The 18,509-nt window shown below is 42.0% G+C and overlaps 1 protein-coding gene across 2 annotated transcripts; it reads left to right on the forward strand.

Annotated features, from left to right (window-relative positions):
* The first annotated feature begins 509 nt into the window (after positions 1-509).
* Znf786 (zinc finger protein 786) lies at positions 510-16,813 on the forward strand. 2 transcript variants are annotated; one of them, XM_077795923.1, is made up of 4 exons: positions 510-596; positions 6,698-6,824; positions 12,357-12,506; positions 13,499-16,813. In XM_077795923.1, the coding sequence occupies exons 1-4, from the start codon at positions 567-569 to the stop codon at positions 15,502-15,504; spliced, it is 2,313 nt and encodes a 770-aa protein (XP_077652049.1). In that variant the 5' UTR covers positions 510-566; the 3' UTR covers positions 15,505-16,813. The 2 variants fall into 2 exon arrangements, with proteins under 2 accessions (XP_077652049.1, XP_077652050.1); XM_077795924.1 differs by lacking the exon at positions 12,357-12,506.
* The last annotated feature ends 1,696 nt before the right edge of the window (positions 16,814-18,509 follow it).

Raw genomic sequence — 18,509 nt, forward strand, 5'->3', positions numbered from 1 at the left:
ACCCAGCCCCTCGCCGGGCCTGGGACCTGCCTGGGACCCGCCTGCGTGCGCGCGCCCCAGCGTCCTGGCAGGTGGACCCCTGGCGCAGGGCCGGCCCCTTCCCGGCCGCCTCCTCCCGGGCCTGTCCCCGCAGCTCCCCCGCTTGATTTACAGGCGGTCCCCGGAGCCCAGGGCTTGGCTGCAGACCGCTATGGGAGCAGCCGCGGCGGGCGCCCCTCTGCGGGCTGCGTCTCCGTCTGTCTCTGGGAAGCGTCCCGCGGTCCCTGCCTTCTCTCTCTCCATTGCCACTTTCCCTCCAGTCCTGCCGGCAGGTCTGCGACTGTTTCTCTCCCTGGGAGACCCCGGGAGAGTCTGGGGCGCACCTGGGACGGGTGTTCTGCGGCCGCCGGTCCCGGAGCCTGGGGCGGGGACCGACGGCGGGTTGCGCCGGCTCCTCCGGCCGCAGGGGGCGCTGCGGGGCGGTGCCGAGGCCCAGCGTGCACCGCGCGGCCGGGCCCGCGGGGCGGGGAGAGCCGGCGGAGGGCGAGGACTGTCAGCGCCGGGGGCCGTCGCCCTGGCTGGGCGAGATGGCGAGAGCCACCGGCGAGCCGGCTCCGGTAAGGGGCTGCGGCGCGCGGGCGCGGGTTTCGGGCTCCGGGCTCATGTGAGTGGCGCCCGCCGATGGCGAGGACGGCGAGCGGCCGGCCTGGGGGCCGTGCGGGGTCCCGGAGCCACCGGGCGCCGGACCTCAAAACCGCAGAGCGCGGGCTGCGCGGAGCGGGCTGAGGGTCTGGGCCGACCTGGGTGCTGCCTCGGCCGCCCTTCACGTCGGGGCACCGAATGCGGACCTGGTGTTTCCAAGGATGCCAGCTCCTGAATGGTTCAGACGACGTTCGGAGGCCGAGGATGTCAAACTGTGACTGCGTTTGTGTTGACTCTAGGAGCTCCAAGAACTGGGGAGCTCTTCAGCATTCTGTTGAAGTCAGGGTTGGGGGCGGGAGCTAATTTTTTGTTATCTTTTTCTAACTTTTCTATTGAGTATTCTTGCTAATCGTTAAATGAACTGAGATCATCGTAAAACAATTTTTTTTCTAGGGTTTATAGAGAGAATTTTAAATAAGTGTCAGATATGTCATTTTCATAGTTGAAAAACTAAGTATAATACAGATTCATTTATAAAATCGCTGCAGTTTTATCAAATGACAGTAACATTTGCAAATGTAGATAAAGTTCAATTGGATAAACAACAGTACACATACATTCTACCACCCCCAGTGGATGCCTGAAAGGGGAAGATGGTTATATCAAACTCAGTATTCAATGACTTTGCTATCTTAACTAAGCACTTATCACACTGTGACTGTAACTTTTGCAGTTTAAGCTGTGACAGCAAAACTAGCATAAATTTCTTTTTCCCTTACAAATTCAGGGATTCAAAAATGATTCTTTCTATGAATTTTAGCAGTCTCAGCACAGGGTTTGTTTTGTTTTTATGTGGGGACTTTTACTTTTTTTTTTTTTTTTTGGTACCACGAATTGAACCCAGGTGGCGCTTAACCACTGAGCCACATCTCCAGTCCTTTTTTATTATTTATTTATTTATTAAATATATTGTAGATGGGCACAATACCTTTATTTATTTATTTTTATGTGGTCCTGAGGATCCAACCCAGGGCCTCACATGTGCTAGGCAAGCGCTCTACCACTGAGCCACAGCCCCAGCCCCTTTTATTTTTTATTTAGACTAGATAGGGTCTCTTTAAGTTGCTTAGGGTCTCGCTAAGTTTCTGAGGCTAGTTTTGAAATTGTTATCCTCCTGCCTCAGCCTCTTGAGCTGCTAGAATCACAGGAGTACATCCTGGCAACCGGCTTTTTTTTTTTTTTTTCCTTTACATGAAGCCCATTACAGCTTTTCTTGGACATATCTGAATTGCCAGTCAATGCTCTTAGCACTTTGGAGCCAATATTAAGTAAAGTTAGAGTTACTTGAACACAAAAACTTTGATACTGGGACAGTCCGTTGATAGCAGAAATGGGACTAACCAGCACATAGCATAGATTTGCTGGACAAAAGGGTGATTGGTGTCCTGGGTGGAGATTTCAGCAGGCTATTCAGAATAATAGTTTACAATTTAAGACTTATTAATTGTTTATTTCTGGAATTTTCCATTTAATATTTTCAAACTGGAAAGCAAATCCTCATATAAGGGAAAACAGCTATAAAGTTAAAAAAATATGATTTATATGATTCTGAAAAAAGGAGCAAAGATGGGAGAATTTCCCTTTCAGATGACACTACTAATCTGTAGAATTAATACAGTGTTGTTATTGTTGTTGTTTTAAAGAGAGAGAGAGAGAGATTTTTTTAATATTTATTTTTTAGTTTTCGGTGGACACAACGTTTTATTTTATTTTTATGTGGTGTTGAGGATCGAACCCAGCGCCCTACACATGCCAGACGAGCGCATACAGCTTGAGCCACCTCTTCAGCCCAATACAGTGTTGTTTTGTGCAGATTTGACAGCAGTAGAAACAGAACAGTGAACCCAGAAGCTGATTACACGCTATGTAGATAGTGTTCCCCCACCCAAATTAACGTCGTTCCTGGAGCCTCAGACTGTGACCTTCTTTGTAAATATTAGTGGTTGTAGATGTAATTGACTAATATGAAGTCCTGCTAGAGTAGAGTAGGCCCTTAGTCCAATATGAACAGCGCCCATATAAAAAGAGACAAGCACAGCCATGTGGCCTTGCAGGCAGAGTGGGCTATGAACCTGCAAACCAGGAACACCAAGGGTGAAGAGCTACCAGGGGATGCTGAAAGGAAGGCAGGAACTAATTCTCCCTTAGAGGCTTGGAGAGGGCATGGCATTGCTGACACCCTGATTTCAGACCTCTAGCCTCCAGAAATGTAAGAGAATAAATTTTTGTTGTTTTAAGCCAGGCAGTTTGTGGTACTTTGTTTCAATGTCCATAGGCACAAATACACAGACCTTCAAAAGTAGGGCTGGGGATGTGGCTCAAGAGGTAGCATGCTCGCCTGGCATGCGTGCAGCCCGGGTTCGGTCCTCAGCACCACATGCAAACAAAGATGTTGTGTCCGCCAAAAACTGAAAAATAAATATTAAAAGATTCTCTCTTTCTCTCTGTCTTTAAAAAAAAAAAATTAGTAGTGTGACAAGTGACTTTTTCATTTGGGGAAAAAAAAATATTGTTAGCTTACTGCCTCATACCTCACAAAACTTAAATTCTAGGTACATTAAAAATCCAGAGCTCACTTGAATCTAATGTATGAAATATGATATGTCAAGAGCTTTGTAATGTTTTGAACAACCAATAATAATAAAAAAAAAAATCCAGAGCTGGGGGCTGGGGCTGTAGCTCAGCTGTAGAGCGCTCCCCTAGCACATGCGAAGCCCTGGGTTCAATCCTTAGCACCACATAAAAATAAATAAATAAAATAAAGGTATTGTTTCCAACTACAACTAAAAAATAAATATTAAAAAAAGAAAAATCCAGGGGCTGGGGTTGTGACTCATCAGTAGAGCACTCGCCTAGCTTGTGCAAGGCCCTGGGTTCGATCCTCAGCACCACATAAAAATAAATAAATAAAATAAAGGTATTGTGTACAACTAAAAAATAAATATTAAAAAAAAAAATCCAGAGCTGGGTGAGGTAGCCATGGTCCTAGCACTTGGGAGTCTGAAGAGGATCACTTCAGCCCAGGGGTCCAAGACCACCTCTGGCAACATAGTGAGACCCCATCTCAAAAAAATCTAAACAAAAAGCAAAACTTGAGCTTTTGGGAAGTAAATGTGGTGTATCTTTATGAATTCAGTGTAGAAAAAAATTTCTTGAACAAGACACAAAGAGACCTAGGGAAAAAATTGCATATATGCATTAAAGTTGAAAATTTTATACAACATAAAAGAGCATAAACAAGAAATGAACCAAAGACTAGTGGAAATTATTTGTATCCTAAAATTATTTGTAATTAATTCAGTTAATACATAAATTGTATAAAGAATACTAGAGGGGCTGGGGTTGTAGCTCAGCAGTAGAGGGCTTGCCTTTACTAGAAATGAAACTATAAATGAGCAATTCTTATATTCAATAAAAATGTGAGCAAAGAATATGACCAGGCAATTCACAGAACTGAATAGAAATGATCAGTAGGTAAAAGAATGGTTTAAAAATTGTGACATATTCAGATACTACACAAAATTAAAATAAATCAGCTACATATATACATACATATACACAAATCTCAAAATGTTGAATGGAAATGCAAGTTGCATTATAAAGCATTTATGTATAAAATATACAAAGAAATACTATATATTATTTGTGGATATATATGTATATTAACTTTGAAATATGAACTGAAAACTTCCACATTCATAATAATGTTTGTCTCCTCAAAGGGAGAACTGGAGTGAGCATAAGAACAATAGGGAAGAATAATATTGGCTAGATCATATTGTTATATTGTGTGTATGTACAAATATGTAAAGCCACTCCATCATCATTATGTACAACTATAATGCACCAATATAAAATATGTGGGTAAAAAAGAACAATAATGAAGATAGAAATCAAGAGAACTTGAATGTCATCTGTCATGTTCTGTTTATTTCATTAAAAGAAAAGATGAAGAAAAATGGTTAATTTGTCATGTCATTGGTGACTACTAACATAATGGTTATAAACTGAAAATTTAAAAAGTAACAAGCAATGAAGGATTTTGAGACCTTTTAGAAAACATTTTTAAAGTAAGGAATTTAATCAGATGAGAATAAGCGTATTTAACAAAAATAAAAACATACTTTCAGTTATGCTGTGTAATGCATTTCTAAAAATTCTAGTGCTATGTGAAATTGTGCAGTAAAATCACAGCTGGCTGTCTCTCCCTCTGGAGGTGGCCTTCGTTCTCCCTTGAATGTGTGTTCTTTGCTTTACCCTCAAAGGCATCTCTCTCTCTCTTGAGATTGCCCCTATTCTCCCTTGAATATATATCTACTCTCCTAGATAAACCTCTGTCTATGCAAAAGAAAAAAAATCAGAACTTGCAGGAGGTATGTCAAGCATGTGACACTAAAAAATGTCATCAGTGCCATGTTAAGAAAGAAAGATTGAAACCTAATAAAATGGCAGCTTTGTGCATGTTAAATGATTAAGAAAGAAATTTAATTACCTTAAAAACTACTGGAAAGTTGCTTGTGGAAGTAAGTTTAACAAGGGTAGCATTACCTTGAAGTAGTAAAAGGAAGAATATCTGAAATGAGGTGGACGTTTTTGATACCTGGTATAGATGGGCTCATAGCACAAGGCAGTCTGAGGTAGCTGGTAGACGTGCAAAGGATGTTTGTGGGAATTTGCTTGTTTGCACAGCCCTGTACTCTATTCACATGTGCAAGTTTCCTCACCCTTGCCACTGTTGACATTTTGTACTGGATGATTTTTTATGTGAAGACTGTCTTGTGCATTGTGGGGTGTTTGGGAGCATCCGTGGCCCATATCCTGTAAGTGCCAGTAGCATCCCTCCTTATGACAATCCAAAATGTCTGCAAACTTTGCCCAGTAGTTCCTGGGGGACAAATTTGTCCTGATTGAGAACCTCTGACCTTGTATTTCTCACAGAGAAAATTGGACATAAGCAAATTCTCTAACAGTCATGATGGAACAAATTAATGTTTCAAAATAGTGTTGTAGCAGAAATTTTTATCTCATTAATCTAAAATAATGAATCTTATTTAAATGTAAAGAAACATTTGTTTCAGAAACTATTATATTGAATATAATAAGATGAACATAAATTAAAAATGGAAACAAGTATACCTTAATATCCATAGGAAATAAACCCATGACAATAACAATTGAGGTTAAACTGGGTGTAAAAGAAATGGTTCAATAAAATGTGGGATGTATAGTTACATAATGAGACCATTTTAAACTAACAAAATTTGTAGTTCTAATAATAACCATCGTATTTTCAAGTCAACTATAATAAACGTAACTATTAATTTTAAACCGGGGCTGTAGTTCAGTAGTAGAGTGCTTACCTAGCTTGTGCAAGGCCCTGAGTTCGATCCCTAGAACCACCAAAAAAAGTTTTAAAACTTAAGATGTTAAGCAAAGCTATAGCTCAGCAGTACAGCACTTGCCTAGTATCCATGAGGCCCTGAGTTTGATCCTCAGCACCACGAATAAATAAATAAATAGAACTAAAGATGTATATACTTTTTAACTTGGTAATTCTCATTTTTAGACTTTATCCTACAAAGCTGAAAGCACTAATAGGAGAGGAAGTACATGAGGGCATTGTTTTTAAGAGGATGGAAACTGTGGGGGTTTATCTCATCATTGGGAGATGCGTACTCATATAATACAATGCAGTTTCCTCAAATTGAGTTTGCCTCTTCCTATTGACCTAGGAAGATGGCCATGACATACTAAGTGAATGAAGTTGAACTGTGTTTGTTCCCATTCTATGCCATATGTTTCCATATCTAGCTTGAATAGGCATGAAGAAGCTCATGCAGGGGGCTGTGGTGGTAAACCGCAGAGCCACTTGCCTGGGTAGGGGAAGGAGTAGTCCCCAAGGGAGAGGCTGCTGGCCGACAAAACAGTTGTCTACTGCACAAGTCTTTTAATTTAATGATGAGAAGGAGCTGCAGTCATCTTGAAGCACTCAACTGTGTCTTGTGTGTTATTTCAGTTCCCTCTGACCTTTGAGGATGTTGCCATTTATTTTTCGGCGCAGGAATGGTGGAATCTAGAGGCATGGCAGAAGGAGCTCTACAAGCATGTCATGATCACCAATTATGAGACTCTCCTCTCACTAGGTAAGGAGCATTCAGCTTTGGGGGCAAGTTTTGGAACCGGGTCCTAAAAGAGGTCTCTCTTGGTGTTCCTCTTTGTCAGGAAGAGAGAGTCCTCAGAAAGGCTTTTTACCCTATATTGTTTTGTTACTTCTGTAAGCATTACCATTCTTCACTCAGGGGTAGACATTGCTGTGTAAGAATATTTGAGACAACACATATGGGTAGCCAGAGGTAATTAAATACATGTCAACACTTTTCCCATTATGATTTAGTTTTGGGTTGCCATGGTGTTCTACCTAGGAACATACTGGCTCATGCCCATAAATACCTGGGTATCCTTATCCTAGGAATGGCCTCCTCGTAGCTTTCCCATAGAGTTAAACCCTTCGGGAAGCTGATGGTCTTCTTCCCTGCAGTGAGATTTTTGGTAGGATGCACATTGAGGTGTTTAAGATTCTGTGCAGTTTCAGTAATGAATATTCTTTTCTTTATTAAATACTTATTTTTTAGTTGCAGTTGAACACAATACCGTTATTTATTTATTTTTATTCGAATTTGTTATATATGACTGCAGAATGCATTACAATTCATATTATACATGTAGATTTTTCATATCTCTGATTGTACACAAAATAGAGTCACATTCGTGGCTTCATACGTGTACTTAGGGTAATGATGTCCATCTCATTCCAGCCTCTTTCCTACCCCCATGTCCCCTCCCTTCCCCTCCTTCCCTTTTGCTCTATCTAGAGTTTGTCTAATCCTCTCATTCTCCTCCCCCAATCCCATATGAATCAGCCTCCTTATATCATATAAAACATTTGGCATTTGGTTTTTTGGGATTGGCTAACTTCACTTAGCATTATATTCTCCACCTCCATCCATTTACCTGCAAATGCCATGATTTTATTCTTTTTAAAAATATTTTTAGTTGTATATGGACACAATACTTTTATTTTGTTTATTTAGTTTTATGTGGTGCTGGAGATTAATCCCAGGGCCTAACACATGCTAGGCAAGTGCTCTACCACTGAGCCACAACCCTAGCCCCAATTTTATTCTCTTTTAATGCTGTATAGTATTCCATTGTGTATATATACCACATTTTCTTTATCCATTCATCAACTGATGGGCATTTAGGATGGTTCCACAGTTTAGCTATTGTGAATTGTGCTGCTATAAACAATGACGTGGCTGTGTCCCTGTAGTATGCTGTTTTTAAGTCCTTTGGGTATAGACCAAGGAGTGGGATGCTGGGTCAAATGGTGGTTCCATTCTGAGTTTTCCAAGGAATCTTCATACTGCTTTCCATATTGGTTACACCGATTTGCAGTCCCACCAGCAATGTATGAGTGCCTTTCCCCTCACATTCTCACCAACACTTATTGTTGTTTGTATTCTTAATAGCTGCCATTCTGACTGGAGTAGGATGAAATCTTAGAGTAGTTTTGATTTGCATTTCTCTGATTGCTAGAGATGATGAACATTTTTTCATATATTTGTTGATTGACATTTATTGATTGGCAGGATGCACATTGAGGTGTTTAAGATTCTGTGCAGTTTCAGTAATGAATATTCTTTTTTATTATTAAATATTTAATTTTTAGCTGCAGGTGGACACAATACCTTTACTTATTTATTTTTATGTGGTACTGAGGATAGAACCCAGGGCCTCGAATGCACTAGGCAGGTGCTCCACCGCTGACCCACAACCCCAGCCCCAGTTATGAATATTCTTTTTGGTCTCTTTCCTTATTTGGTCTTTATATTTCCTCTTTACTTTTTTGGGGGGATGGTGGTGGGAATTAAACCCAAGGCCTTGCACATGCTAGGCAAGTGTGCTACCAGAGCTACAACCCAAGCCTCCTTGTATTTCTTCTTATTTATCAAGTAAGAGTTTTTAAAAATCAGTCTATTATCAGGGCTGGGGTTGTAGCTCAGTAGTAGAGCACATGCTGAGCACATGTAAGGCACAGGGTTTGATTCTCAGCATCACATATAAATTAATAATTAAAATAAAGGTTCATCAACATCTAAAAAAAAAAATCAGTCTATACAGAGAAGCATCAAATGAAGGGTGAGACTCCTTTCTCCACACTCAGTTAACTCTCCTAAGGCAATCACTTTTACCTGTTTGTTTTAGTTCATGAAGCTGTTTCTTCCAATCTAAACGTCACAATAATACCTATTGTCTTGATTTATTGAATTTACCTAAAATTTATCATTTACTATGAAAAGTGACACATTAGGTCACATATGTTATCCTTCTTATACCTCTCTTTTTACCTTCTCCTCCCCCATTTTTGGTAGTCTTTTTTTCCTCTTTTGGTTAATTTTAAAATTTAAAGTAGTATATTTAAACTTCTAGATCTTGTGCCATCAGTTCTGTATCTCCATACCACCCGTGTATGAAGATCCTTAGCTTTCCTGCACCCCACTACTGCCAGCTCATGACAGGCACACTGCCCCCTCCAAACACAAGCTTTCTAAAACGTATTCTGTCCTGTTGCCATAGTTAAGTTATCCAGGCTCCATCTGTGGATTGCTTCTAAAACATGTAATCCAAGACATTTCATTTTCATTGTTACTAAAGAATCAGTTAAAGTAATCCAATTTGCAGAGAAATGTAATTTTATATCAGGAACCCTGTGCCACCCTGCTGCAGTCCGGCTGCAGCAGAATAGGGGGGGGGGGGTGACGAATAACTTCTGTACTTTGATACAGCAGGAGTGGAAGCCGTTTATTGTAGGACAACAGAGCTATTTATACATTTTGCACAGCTTATCTTAATTAGCATAAACTAGGTACATCAGTCAACCAATAAGAAATCTCCACACTTAATGGCTCGCTTTTGTTACTTCTCAAATCACTCCCTTTGGCATTTTGCCAGGCACCATCCAGACTTGTTTAGGAACTTTAACATTCCCCTGGCAAAATACCAGGTGTTATTTTGACTTGTTTCAGACCTTAACACCACCCCCAAAATGTTGTGAGCATCAAGATCAAATGGATTAGGGCTAGGGTTGTGGCTCAGAGGTACAGCGCTTGTCTAGCATGTGTGAGGCGCTGGGTTCAATCCTCAGCACCACATAAAAATAAGTAAAATAAAGGCATTGTGTCCAACTACAACTAAAAAAAATATTTAAAAAAAAAAGATCAAATGGATTATCTGTTTCATATTCATCAGTTGTTCACAATCATACTGAAGGGACTAGGGATTTAGCTCAGTAACAGAGTGTTTAACTAGCACATGTAAAACTCTGGGTTCAGTCCTCAGCCCTAAAAAAGAGAAAAGAAAACTAAGAGGAAAAAAAAAGATAACAAAATCATGCTGAATTTTAATTTTCTTCACTGTTAAGCCATAATGTTTTTAGACTGGGATCTTTAGTTAATTTCTTCTTTACTCTGCTTGCATCCATATCTCTGATTGTCCAACCTCTTAACCATACAGTTCATTGCATGAACCTTTCTGCCTTCTGTCAGTTCTCCTCAAAATGCAATATTGGATGCAAAATTGCATCCAAAGCAATTCCAACCTAGATCCCAATAGGGTTTTTTATGGTCCTGTAAGCTTATCCTAAAGAACACAGTGGAACAAAGGACAAAGAACAAGCAAGATAATTTTTTTGGAACAAGATGGAAGGTGATTTTTCTATCAGTGAGATTTACCTGTGGTACTGTGGTGGAGGAAAACATCGGATAGTGCCCATGTTCTCAAGATTTGAAGCAAATGAGGTTGTAAATTAGCACAGTCACTTTATAGAGCAATCTGGTGACATAAGGTAAAGTCGAAGATGTGCTCTGATGATGCAGTTCACACAGAGGAATGTAAATGCCTGTGATGTTCTCTTGGAGACTGCCTGTGAGCAGGAGAGACATGACAGGTGGAGATGCATTCAGATACTCAGGGGCTATCAAGGGAGTGTTGAAAATATTTAAGGGAAAAGAAAGCAAGTTACAGAATGATATGGTAGTTTGTAGAATGTTTATAATCAGCAATTATTATATTTTATTTATGTACCTGTACATATTTAAAAAATAAAAACATCATAGTTCAGTGGTGGGATGCCTACTTACATACAAGGCTCTGGGTCCAACCACACAATACCTTTCTTTATTTATCTTTATGTGGTGCTAAGGATCGAACCCACTGTCTCCCATGTGCTATGCAAGTGCTCTACCACTGAGCCACAACCCCAGCTTAAAACACTTTCTAATTAAATTTTTGCCTCAGCCAACTTGCTTTAAAATTGAGCCCCTAGCCGTGTGCAGTACCCACACTTGTAATCCCAGCAACTGGGGAAGCAAATGCAGGAGGATGGCAGCCTTAGCAACTTAGTGAGATCCTATCTCAAAAAATAAAAAGGGCCCAAAGCAGTGGCACATGCCTATAATCCCAGCAGCTTGGGAAGTCGAGAGAGGAAGATCAAGAATCCAAAGCCAGCTTCAGCAACAGTGAGGCACTAAGCAACTCAGTGAGGCCGTCTCTAAATAAAATACAAAATAGGGTTGGAGATGTGCTCAGTGGTCGAGTGCCCTGAGTTCAATCCCTGGTACCCCCACAAAATAAATAAATTAATAAATTAAATAAAAGGGCTAGGCTTATTGGTTGGTAGAGTACCCAGCACCCAGTGTATAAATATTTAATAAAATTGAACCCCTGAGATTGGCTATTACAAATAAGGTAGGACTAGGGTTGCGGCTCAGTGACAGAGTGCTTGCTTCATACATGTGAGGCACTGGGTTCGAACCTAGGCACCACATAAAAATAAGTAAACAAAATAAATATTTTGTCCATCTATAACTAAAAAATAAAAACTATATATTAAAAAAAGAATATTGTAGGGAAGTGATATTGGCCAGATTATATTGTTAAATTGTGTGCATGTACAAAGATATAACAACAAATTTCATCATTATGTACAACTATAATATACCAATAAACGTGGAAAGAAAAAATTTTAAAAAAGAATATTGAAGCATTTGCCATTTGTTTTTTTAAAATTTATTCACAATACCTTTATTTCACTCATTTATTTTTTTAATATTTATTTTTTAGTTTTTAGGTGGACACACAATATCTTTATTTTATTTTTATGTGGTGCTGAGAATCGAGCCCAGTCCAGTGCCTCTCGCATGCTAGGCGAGTGCGCTACCACTGGAGCCACATCCCCAGCCCTTCATTTATTTTTTAAGTGGTGCTGAGGATCAAACCCAGGGTCCTGCGCGTGTGAGAGGAGCGCTCTACTGCTGAGCCACACCCCAGCCCCTGCCTTTTTTTTTTTTTTTTTGAACCAAATACGGCATTGTTACATACATGGCGACCATGACAAAATTAAAACAACATAACTCGTCTAATAGGTCTGGAAAGACTAAGACACACATTAGGTGGGTGGGTAGTTTTACTTCTTTTCATGTAACCCTGTACTCTATATCTGTTGACATCTCATACATTGTCCCAGAGGTGAATTTTGAGAAATCTAGAAACAATGTGTTTTAAATATAGTGAGTGCTTAAGGAAACCAAACTGCCTTGTCTGACTTCTCTGTGCAGATGATAGACTTTCCAAGCCAGAATTAATATCCTGGATTGAACAAGAAGAGGAGCCCTTTAAGAGCTGGGGAGAATCACAGAAACCCAGAAACATGATTCACTCTGCTGATATGTATTTTGACCCACATATTGAGGGAGAGTTGTTTGGGGGTGAGTATTAAGAAATCAGAATGCTGACCTTAAGATATCATATTCAGATTTCTTAGTTTTGCTTCTCTAATCTTGCCTTCCTGTTTGGTTGAGCTTGATATCTCATATGTTCTATAGAAAGGCAGTAAAACATAGTGGTTAATGGTGTGGGTTTTGGAGCCTGAGTGTGCTTCTTGCCTTTACTGGGTAACCTTGAGTAGGTTATTGAGTAATTCAATATTTCAGTTCCTGATCTACAATATTTCAATTCATGATCTACCTTCATTGCTGCAACACGTGACTAAATCATTCAGGGTCACCCCAGGTAAATTTGGGTTATCACAAAATAATTACACAGACACAGAAAATACCTGTTTCTTACGGTCTATTGACAGCTCTTAGGGGTCCTTTTGAAAGAGAGCACCACCTGAATTCTTTATTTATATAGGGGGCACACAAGGGGAGGTTCAATGGAACATTCCATCCAAAAAAGATAAGGAAGGGGTAGTATTACAACAGAACAAGAATACAGCCCACTCCGTTGGGTAACACCCACTCCCAAAGTTTTGCTCCTCTGCTGAGCAGAGCCCTAGTGTTAGGAGTCTGTTAGGAACTCGCTGTCATCATCACCTTGTGGCTCCAGGCAGGTTTGTACATAAAATGGGTTAAGTCTGGTGTTCCCAAAGTTGTTAGCATGGTCAGCAGAGGCCATGACGTGCTGGGCACCATGCTTATCAAGCCTCATGCATGCTCCCTGATCACATTCATAATGCTCTTATGTACGTATTATCATTCCTCTGTTTTTACAGGATAAGGAGCAAAGCCACGAGAGTGTAGTTTCAGCAGACTGTCACCAAACTCATTTTGGTCATGAAATAGAACCACATGACATGGCTGAGTAGTTTAGTGAAAGCTGGGTTCTCAGACCACCCAGGTCACTATTATGGATCACTTTACAGTCTTAGTCATGCTGTGGATGAGAAAACTGACTGAATTTTTGTTTTCAATTTCAGGAAGCCAGGAAACTGTAAAATCAGGAGAAACTAAATGTCATTTCCAGTTCAATCCTGACCACAGCATTACCCTCATGAATCCAAAGACACATGACACACAGGCTCTAGCTACAGTGGTCCACAGCTCCAGCAAGTCTGCATATAGAGAAGAAATCCCAAGTCACAGAGCTGTGGGTCACCCTGGCTTGAAGGAAGGCCCCTCCTGGCAAAGCACCCAGCACTCTTGCCCTGTCTGTGGAGAAGGGTTTTGGAAAAAGAACCACTTGGTGAAGCACCAGAGGAGCCATTCCAAGGATGCATCATGTAGGGCCTGGAAGAAGTTCAACCAACAAGCTGATGCGCAGGAGCAGTGGGATATCTCCAGGACACAGAGGCACTTCCGATGTCCTGAGTGTGGGAAGAGCTTCCATTTGAAGCAGTACTTGCTGAGACATATGGCTGTCCATACAAAGAAGAGCCCATTCCAGTGCCCTGAATGCAAAATGTGCTTCTGCCAGGAACAGACCCTTCTCTGCCACCATCTCGGGCACAAGGGGGAGACGCCTTCCCCGTACCACAGATGCAACAAGAGCGGCTTCTCCACGGACAGTGCACAGGCTCCCCAGTGCCAGCACAGAGGGGAGAGGCCAGCCTCCTGGACAAGTGGCATTGGTGTGCACTCAGGACAAGAGCCAGGACTCGGCCTGGACTGTGAGGAGCACTGCCCGTGGGGGGATGCAGAAGCTCTGCAGTGGGGCCACAGCCACAGTGGGGAGAGGCCCTTCCCCTGCCTGGAATGTGGCAGGCGCTTCCTCTCAAGGTCCAAGCTGGCCAGCCACTTCCGAGTGCACGCGGGAGAAAAGCCCTTCCAGTGTTCGGAGTGCAACAAGCGCTTCCGTCTGAGCGGACTGCTAAGGGTCCACCAGCGTGTGCACCGTAGGGAGGGACCATTCTCCTGCAAGAAGTGCGGCAAGGGCTTCACCAAGCGGTGCAAGCTCACTGAGCACGCCCGAGTCCACAGCGGCGAGAAGCCTTTCTGGTGTGCAGAGTGCAGCAGGGCCTTCCGCCAGAGGGGCCAGCTGCTGAGGCACCAGCGGCTGCACACAGATGAGAAGCCCTTCCAGTGCCCGGAGTGCGAACTGAGCTTCCGCCTGCAGAGCACGCTGAGAGCCCACCAGCTGCGGCACGGCGGGGAGCGGCCCTTCGCCTGCAGTGAGTGTGGCCGCGGCTTCACGCACCAGTGCAAGCTCCGCGAGCACCTGAGAGTGCACAGCGGAGAGAGGCCCTTCCAGTGCCCCGAGTGCAGCAAGAGCTTCCGCCTGAAGGGCATCCTGAAGGCGCACCAGCGCACCCACAGCAAGGAGCGGCCCTTCTCGTGCGCCGAGTGCGGCAAGGGCTTCACCCGGCAGTCCAAGCTCACCGAGCACTTCCGGGTGCACAGCGGCGAGCGGCCCTTCCAGTGCCCAGAGTGCGACAGGAGCTTCCGCCTGAAGGGGCAGCTGCTTAGCCACCAGCGCCTGCACACGGGAGAGAGACCCTTCCAGTGCCCCGAGTGCGACAAGTGCTATCGCGTGAAGGCTGACCTCAAGGCGCACCGGCTGCTGCACAGCGGGGAGATGCCATTCTCCTGTGAGTGCGGCAAGGGCTTCGCCAAGCAGTCGAAGCTCGTGGAACACATCAGGACGCACACCGGGGAGAAGCCTTTCCAGTGTCCCAAATGTGACAAGAGTTTCCGCCTGAAGGCACAGCTGCTCAGCCACCAAGGCCTGCACACCGGGGAGAGACCCTTCCACTGCCCTGAGTGTGATAAGAACTTTCGGGAAAGGGGACACATGCTCCGGCATCAGCGCATCCACAGGCCCGAGAGGCCCTTTGCCTGTGGCGACTGTGGGAAGGGCTTCATTTATAGGTCCAAGCTGGCGGAGCACATCAGGGTGCACACAAAATCCTGCCGCGCTCCCAGTGAGCCCGACATTAAGAAAAGGCTTAGCCAACTGTTTGCCATGATAGAGGCTGACTGGAGTTGAGGCAGGGGACCCGGGAGCGGTAAGCAGAGCTGGTGTTGCCCCGATCCTCAGCAACGCAGTAAGCACACCAGTAGACAGATTTTAGCAACAGGGGTCCTAGTTTGAGCAAGAATGTAATAAAAATTAGGAATATAGGAGACCATAAAAGATTTTCTCTTCCAAAACATCAATACGCTGGCGATGTATCAGTGGTAGCACTTGCCTAACACACGTGAGGCCCTGGGTCCAATCCCTGGGACCTCAAGCAAAGAAAAAAAGGAAACTATCAATTATATTTTCTATCCATTGAGAAAAAGAGGTATTTCTTCTTGCCTTCTTAGGTGGTACTTTTTGCCCAAATGCTAAGCTAGCTCCATAAAATCCCAGCTTGAATAAGATCTAAGGAAATCCCTCCAGTACATCCTCTGAAAGGATGGGGTATCTATTAAATGCCATTTCTACTTTTTATTTTTTTCAGAATATGATTCTGTGGGTTAAGTCCAGTGAATTCTGTTCCTGGCTTGATATGCCCTTGGATTTGATTTTGGCTTATTTATTTTGAAACTGATAGCCATAAGATGAATTCTCTGAATCTCTCCTCTGTTTATGTGAATGCTGAAGGGCTCATAGTGATTATACATAGTTCCTCCTAAGGAAATGCTGATGGTTTCAGCAAAATGTGGCTAATCTGAGAAGAAACAAAAAACTACAGGTGCTGAGAGGTTGAGGCAGGAGGTAGATCCTTGGGACTTCCAGAAGAGAGACGCTACTTGAAGGTGAGTGAGTGAGTGAACCTCTCAAGAGTGAACATGTGAGCAGTTGATTAATGGCTAATTTATGGCAAAGTAATGGAGCTAAACAGGTGAACCAGGATGCATTATAGGCAACAAGAGTTTAGGGAATTTCCAAGCAAATGTTGGCAGTAATACAAATAAGTCCAGGAAACAGGTGAGGGCTACCCCGTTTGCCATGTTAGATGAAAGTTGTGTACATACTTAGGGTCAGAGTCATACTCTATACAAAGAATTCCTAATTTTCAGAGGGCTGACCTGAAATTCTGAGGGATGATAGAAAATTAGATTTATCAGTAGACTGTAGTCTAAAACAATGTTTCACAAATGATTTTTCTCTGGAACACTAGCTTTAAAGATATTTTGCAGAGAAGAATTGCATGGTCAATTATACAAAGAGCCTAATTAAATTGACTGTTGCTACCTTCTAGATATGAATGAATACACAAAGATTATCAAACTCATTTATTTGTTTATTTTTATGCTGGGGATTGAACCCAGCTCCTCTACCAATGAGACACATTCCATTCCCAGTCCTGAGGCAGGGGGTGGGGTGGGAGGGGTAAAGTCTCACTAAGTTTCTGAGGCTGGCTTCAAATTTACAATCCTGCCTCAGTCTCCCATGTCACTAGGATTATAGGCATGCACTACAATGCCCAGCAGATTATCCAACATTTGAAGAAATAAATTTTACCTGAAAAAGAAAGACCAAGATAAAAGGGTAAAAAATGTCCTAGACAAATCATTTACTTCAGGAACAAAAGCTAATTAACTTTTATTTATTTATATTTTTAATTTATTTTTTGGTGGTACTGGGAATTGAACCCAGGGCCTAGCATATACTAGGCAAACACTCTAGCACTGAGCTACACCCCAACTCCTTTTTAGATTTTATTTTGAAATGGTCTTGCTAAGTTGCTGAGGCTGGCCTCCAACTTACAATCCTTCTGCCTCAGCCTCCTGTGTTAGGCATGTGCTACCATAGTTGGTCAAAAGTTAAAAAACACCTATTCAGAAAACCTGGAGAAGCTATCTTTGTCATAAAACAAAAATATAGTTTTATGGAAAAGGAAACATCTAGAAATAAAAATAAGTACTAAGAAGTTTTTAAAACTATGATTGTTGAAATCTTAAAAATCTCAGTAGAATTAGTTGGATCCCAGAAAGTAGGACAGAAGATCCAACAGGTAGAAAACAAGAGAGTAAGTAGAAGGTGAATTGTGCAAACACTAGTTTTACCCCCCCCCCTTTTTTTTTTTAACTGAGAGTTTGATCCTCTTTTCTGTTCAGTTTTTATGATTGCATCATAGATGTGCATATGTGATGAAAGGGGGAAGTGGGTGAAGTAAACAAAACAGTGAAAAAACCCAGGTGTGATTACCTTTATGCAAAAAAAAAATTTTGTGTGGGCTGGGGTTGTGGCTCAGTGGTAGAGTGCTTGCCTCACGTGCGTGAGGCACTTGGTTCAATCCTCAGCACCACATAAAAATAAATAAATAAAAGAGACACTGTGTCCATCTACAACTAAAAAATATTTTTTATATTTATGTTTTAGTTTTAAGTGGACATAACATCTTTATTTTACATTTATGTGGTGCTGAGGATTGAACTCAGTGCCTCAAGCATGCTAGGTGAGCATGCTACTCGTCAGCCACAACCCCAACCCCTAAAAAAATATTTTTTAAAAATTTATATAGGGGCTGAGGTTGTGGCTCAGTGGTAGAGTGCTTACCTCACATGTATGAAGCACTGGGTTTGATTCTCAGCACAGCATGTAAATAAATGAATAAAATAAAGGTCCATCAAATATATATAGTAATAACAAAATTTTGAAATTTTAAAGCATAACAGAAAGATGAAATTTAAAATTCACTATCCCACAGGGGTCCTGAAGACTCCCTAATAAAATAATATATACAAAATATATAGAAAAAATATAATTCTAAATCCTTTTAGAATTCTAAAATACAAGGAGGAATTTTTCTCATACTCTAATGTTACAGAGAGAGCAACAAAATCACAATAAATGTCTAACCCACAGTCTCAAACCTGGTTAGTGACCATGCTGATGCTCTCTGCAGATCTGATTTCAGAGAAGGGATTCCTTTCGCTGCATGTAATTTGGAAATCCAGGAAATGCACAGGGCTAAGAAACGGCAGGTGCTCAGACACCAAAGACCAACACAGTTACCTAAGCTAGTTTGTTGCAGAAGTGGAGGGTGGGGCAAGGGGGGT

This window comes from Urocitellus parryii, chromosome 3 (genome assembly GCF_045843805.1).
Source record: "Urocitellus parryii isolate mUroPar1 chromosome 3, mUroPar1.hap1, whole genome shotgun sequence".
NCBI classification, from domain to species: domain Eukaryota; kingdom Metazoa; phylum Chordata; class Mammalia; order Rodentia; family Sciuridae; genus Urocitellus; species Urocitellus parryii.

What these genes read in the sequence shown, in the direction of transcription:
- Znf786 (XM_077795923.1), top strand. Translation starts at nt 567, where the DNA reads ATGGCGAGAGCCACCGGCGAGCCGGCTCCG. An exon ending in CCACCGGCGAGCCGGCTCCG is followed by an intron (nt 597 to 6,697) that starts GTAAGGGGCTGC and finishes GTGTTATTTCAG; the next exon opens with TTCCCTCTGACCTTTGAGGA. An exon ending in TGAGGGAGAGTTGTTTGGGG is followed by an intron (nt 12,507 to 13,498) that starts GTGAGTATTAAG and finishes TTTCAATTTCAG; the next exon opens with GAAGCCAGGAAACTGTAAAA.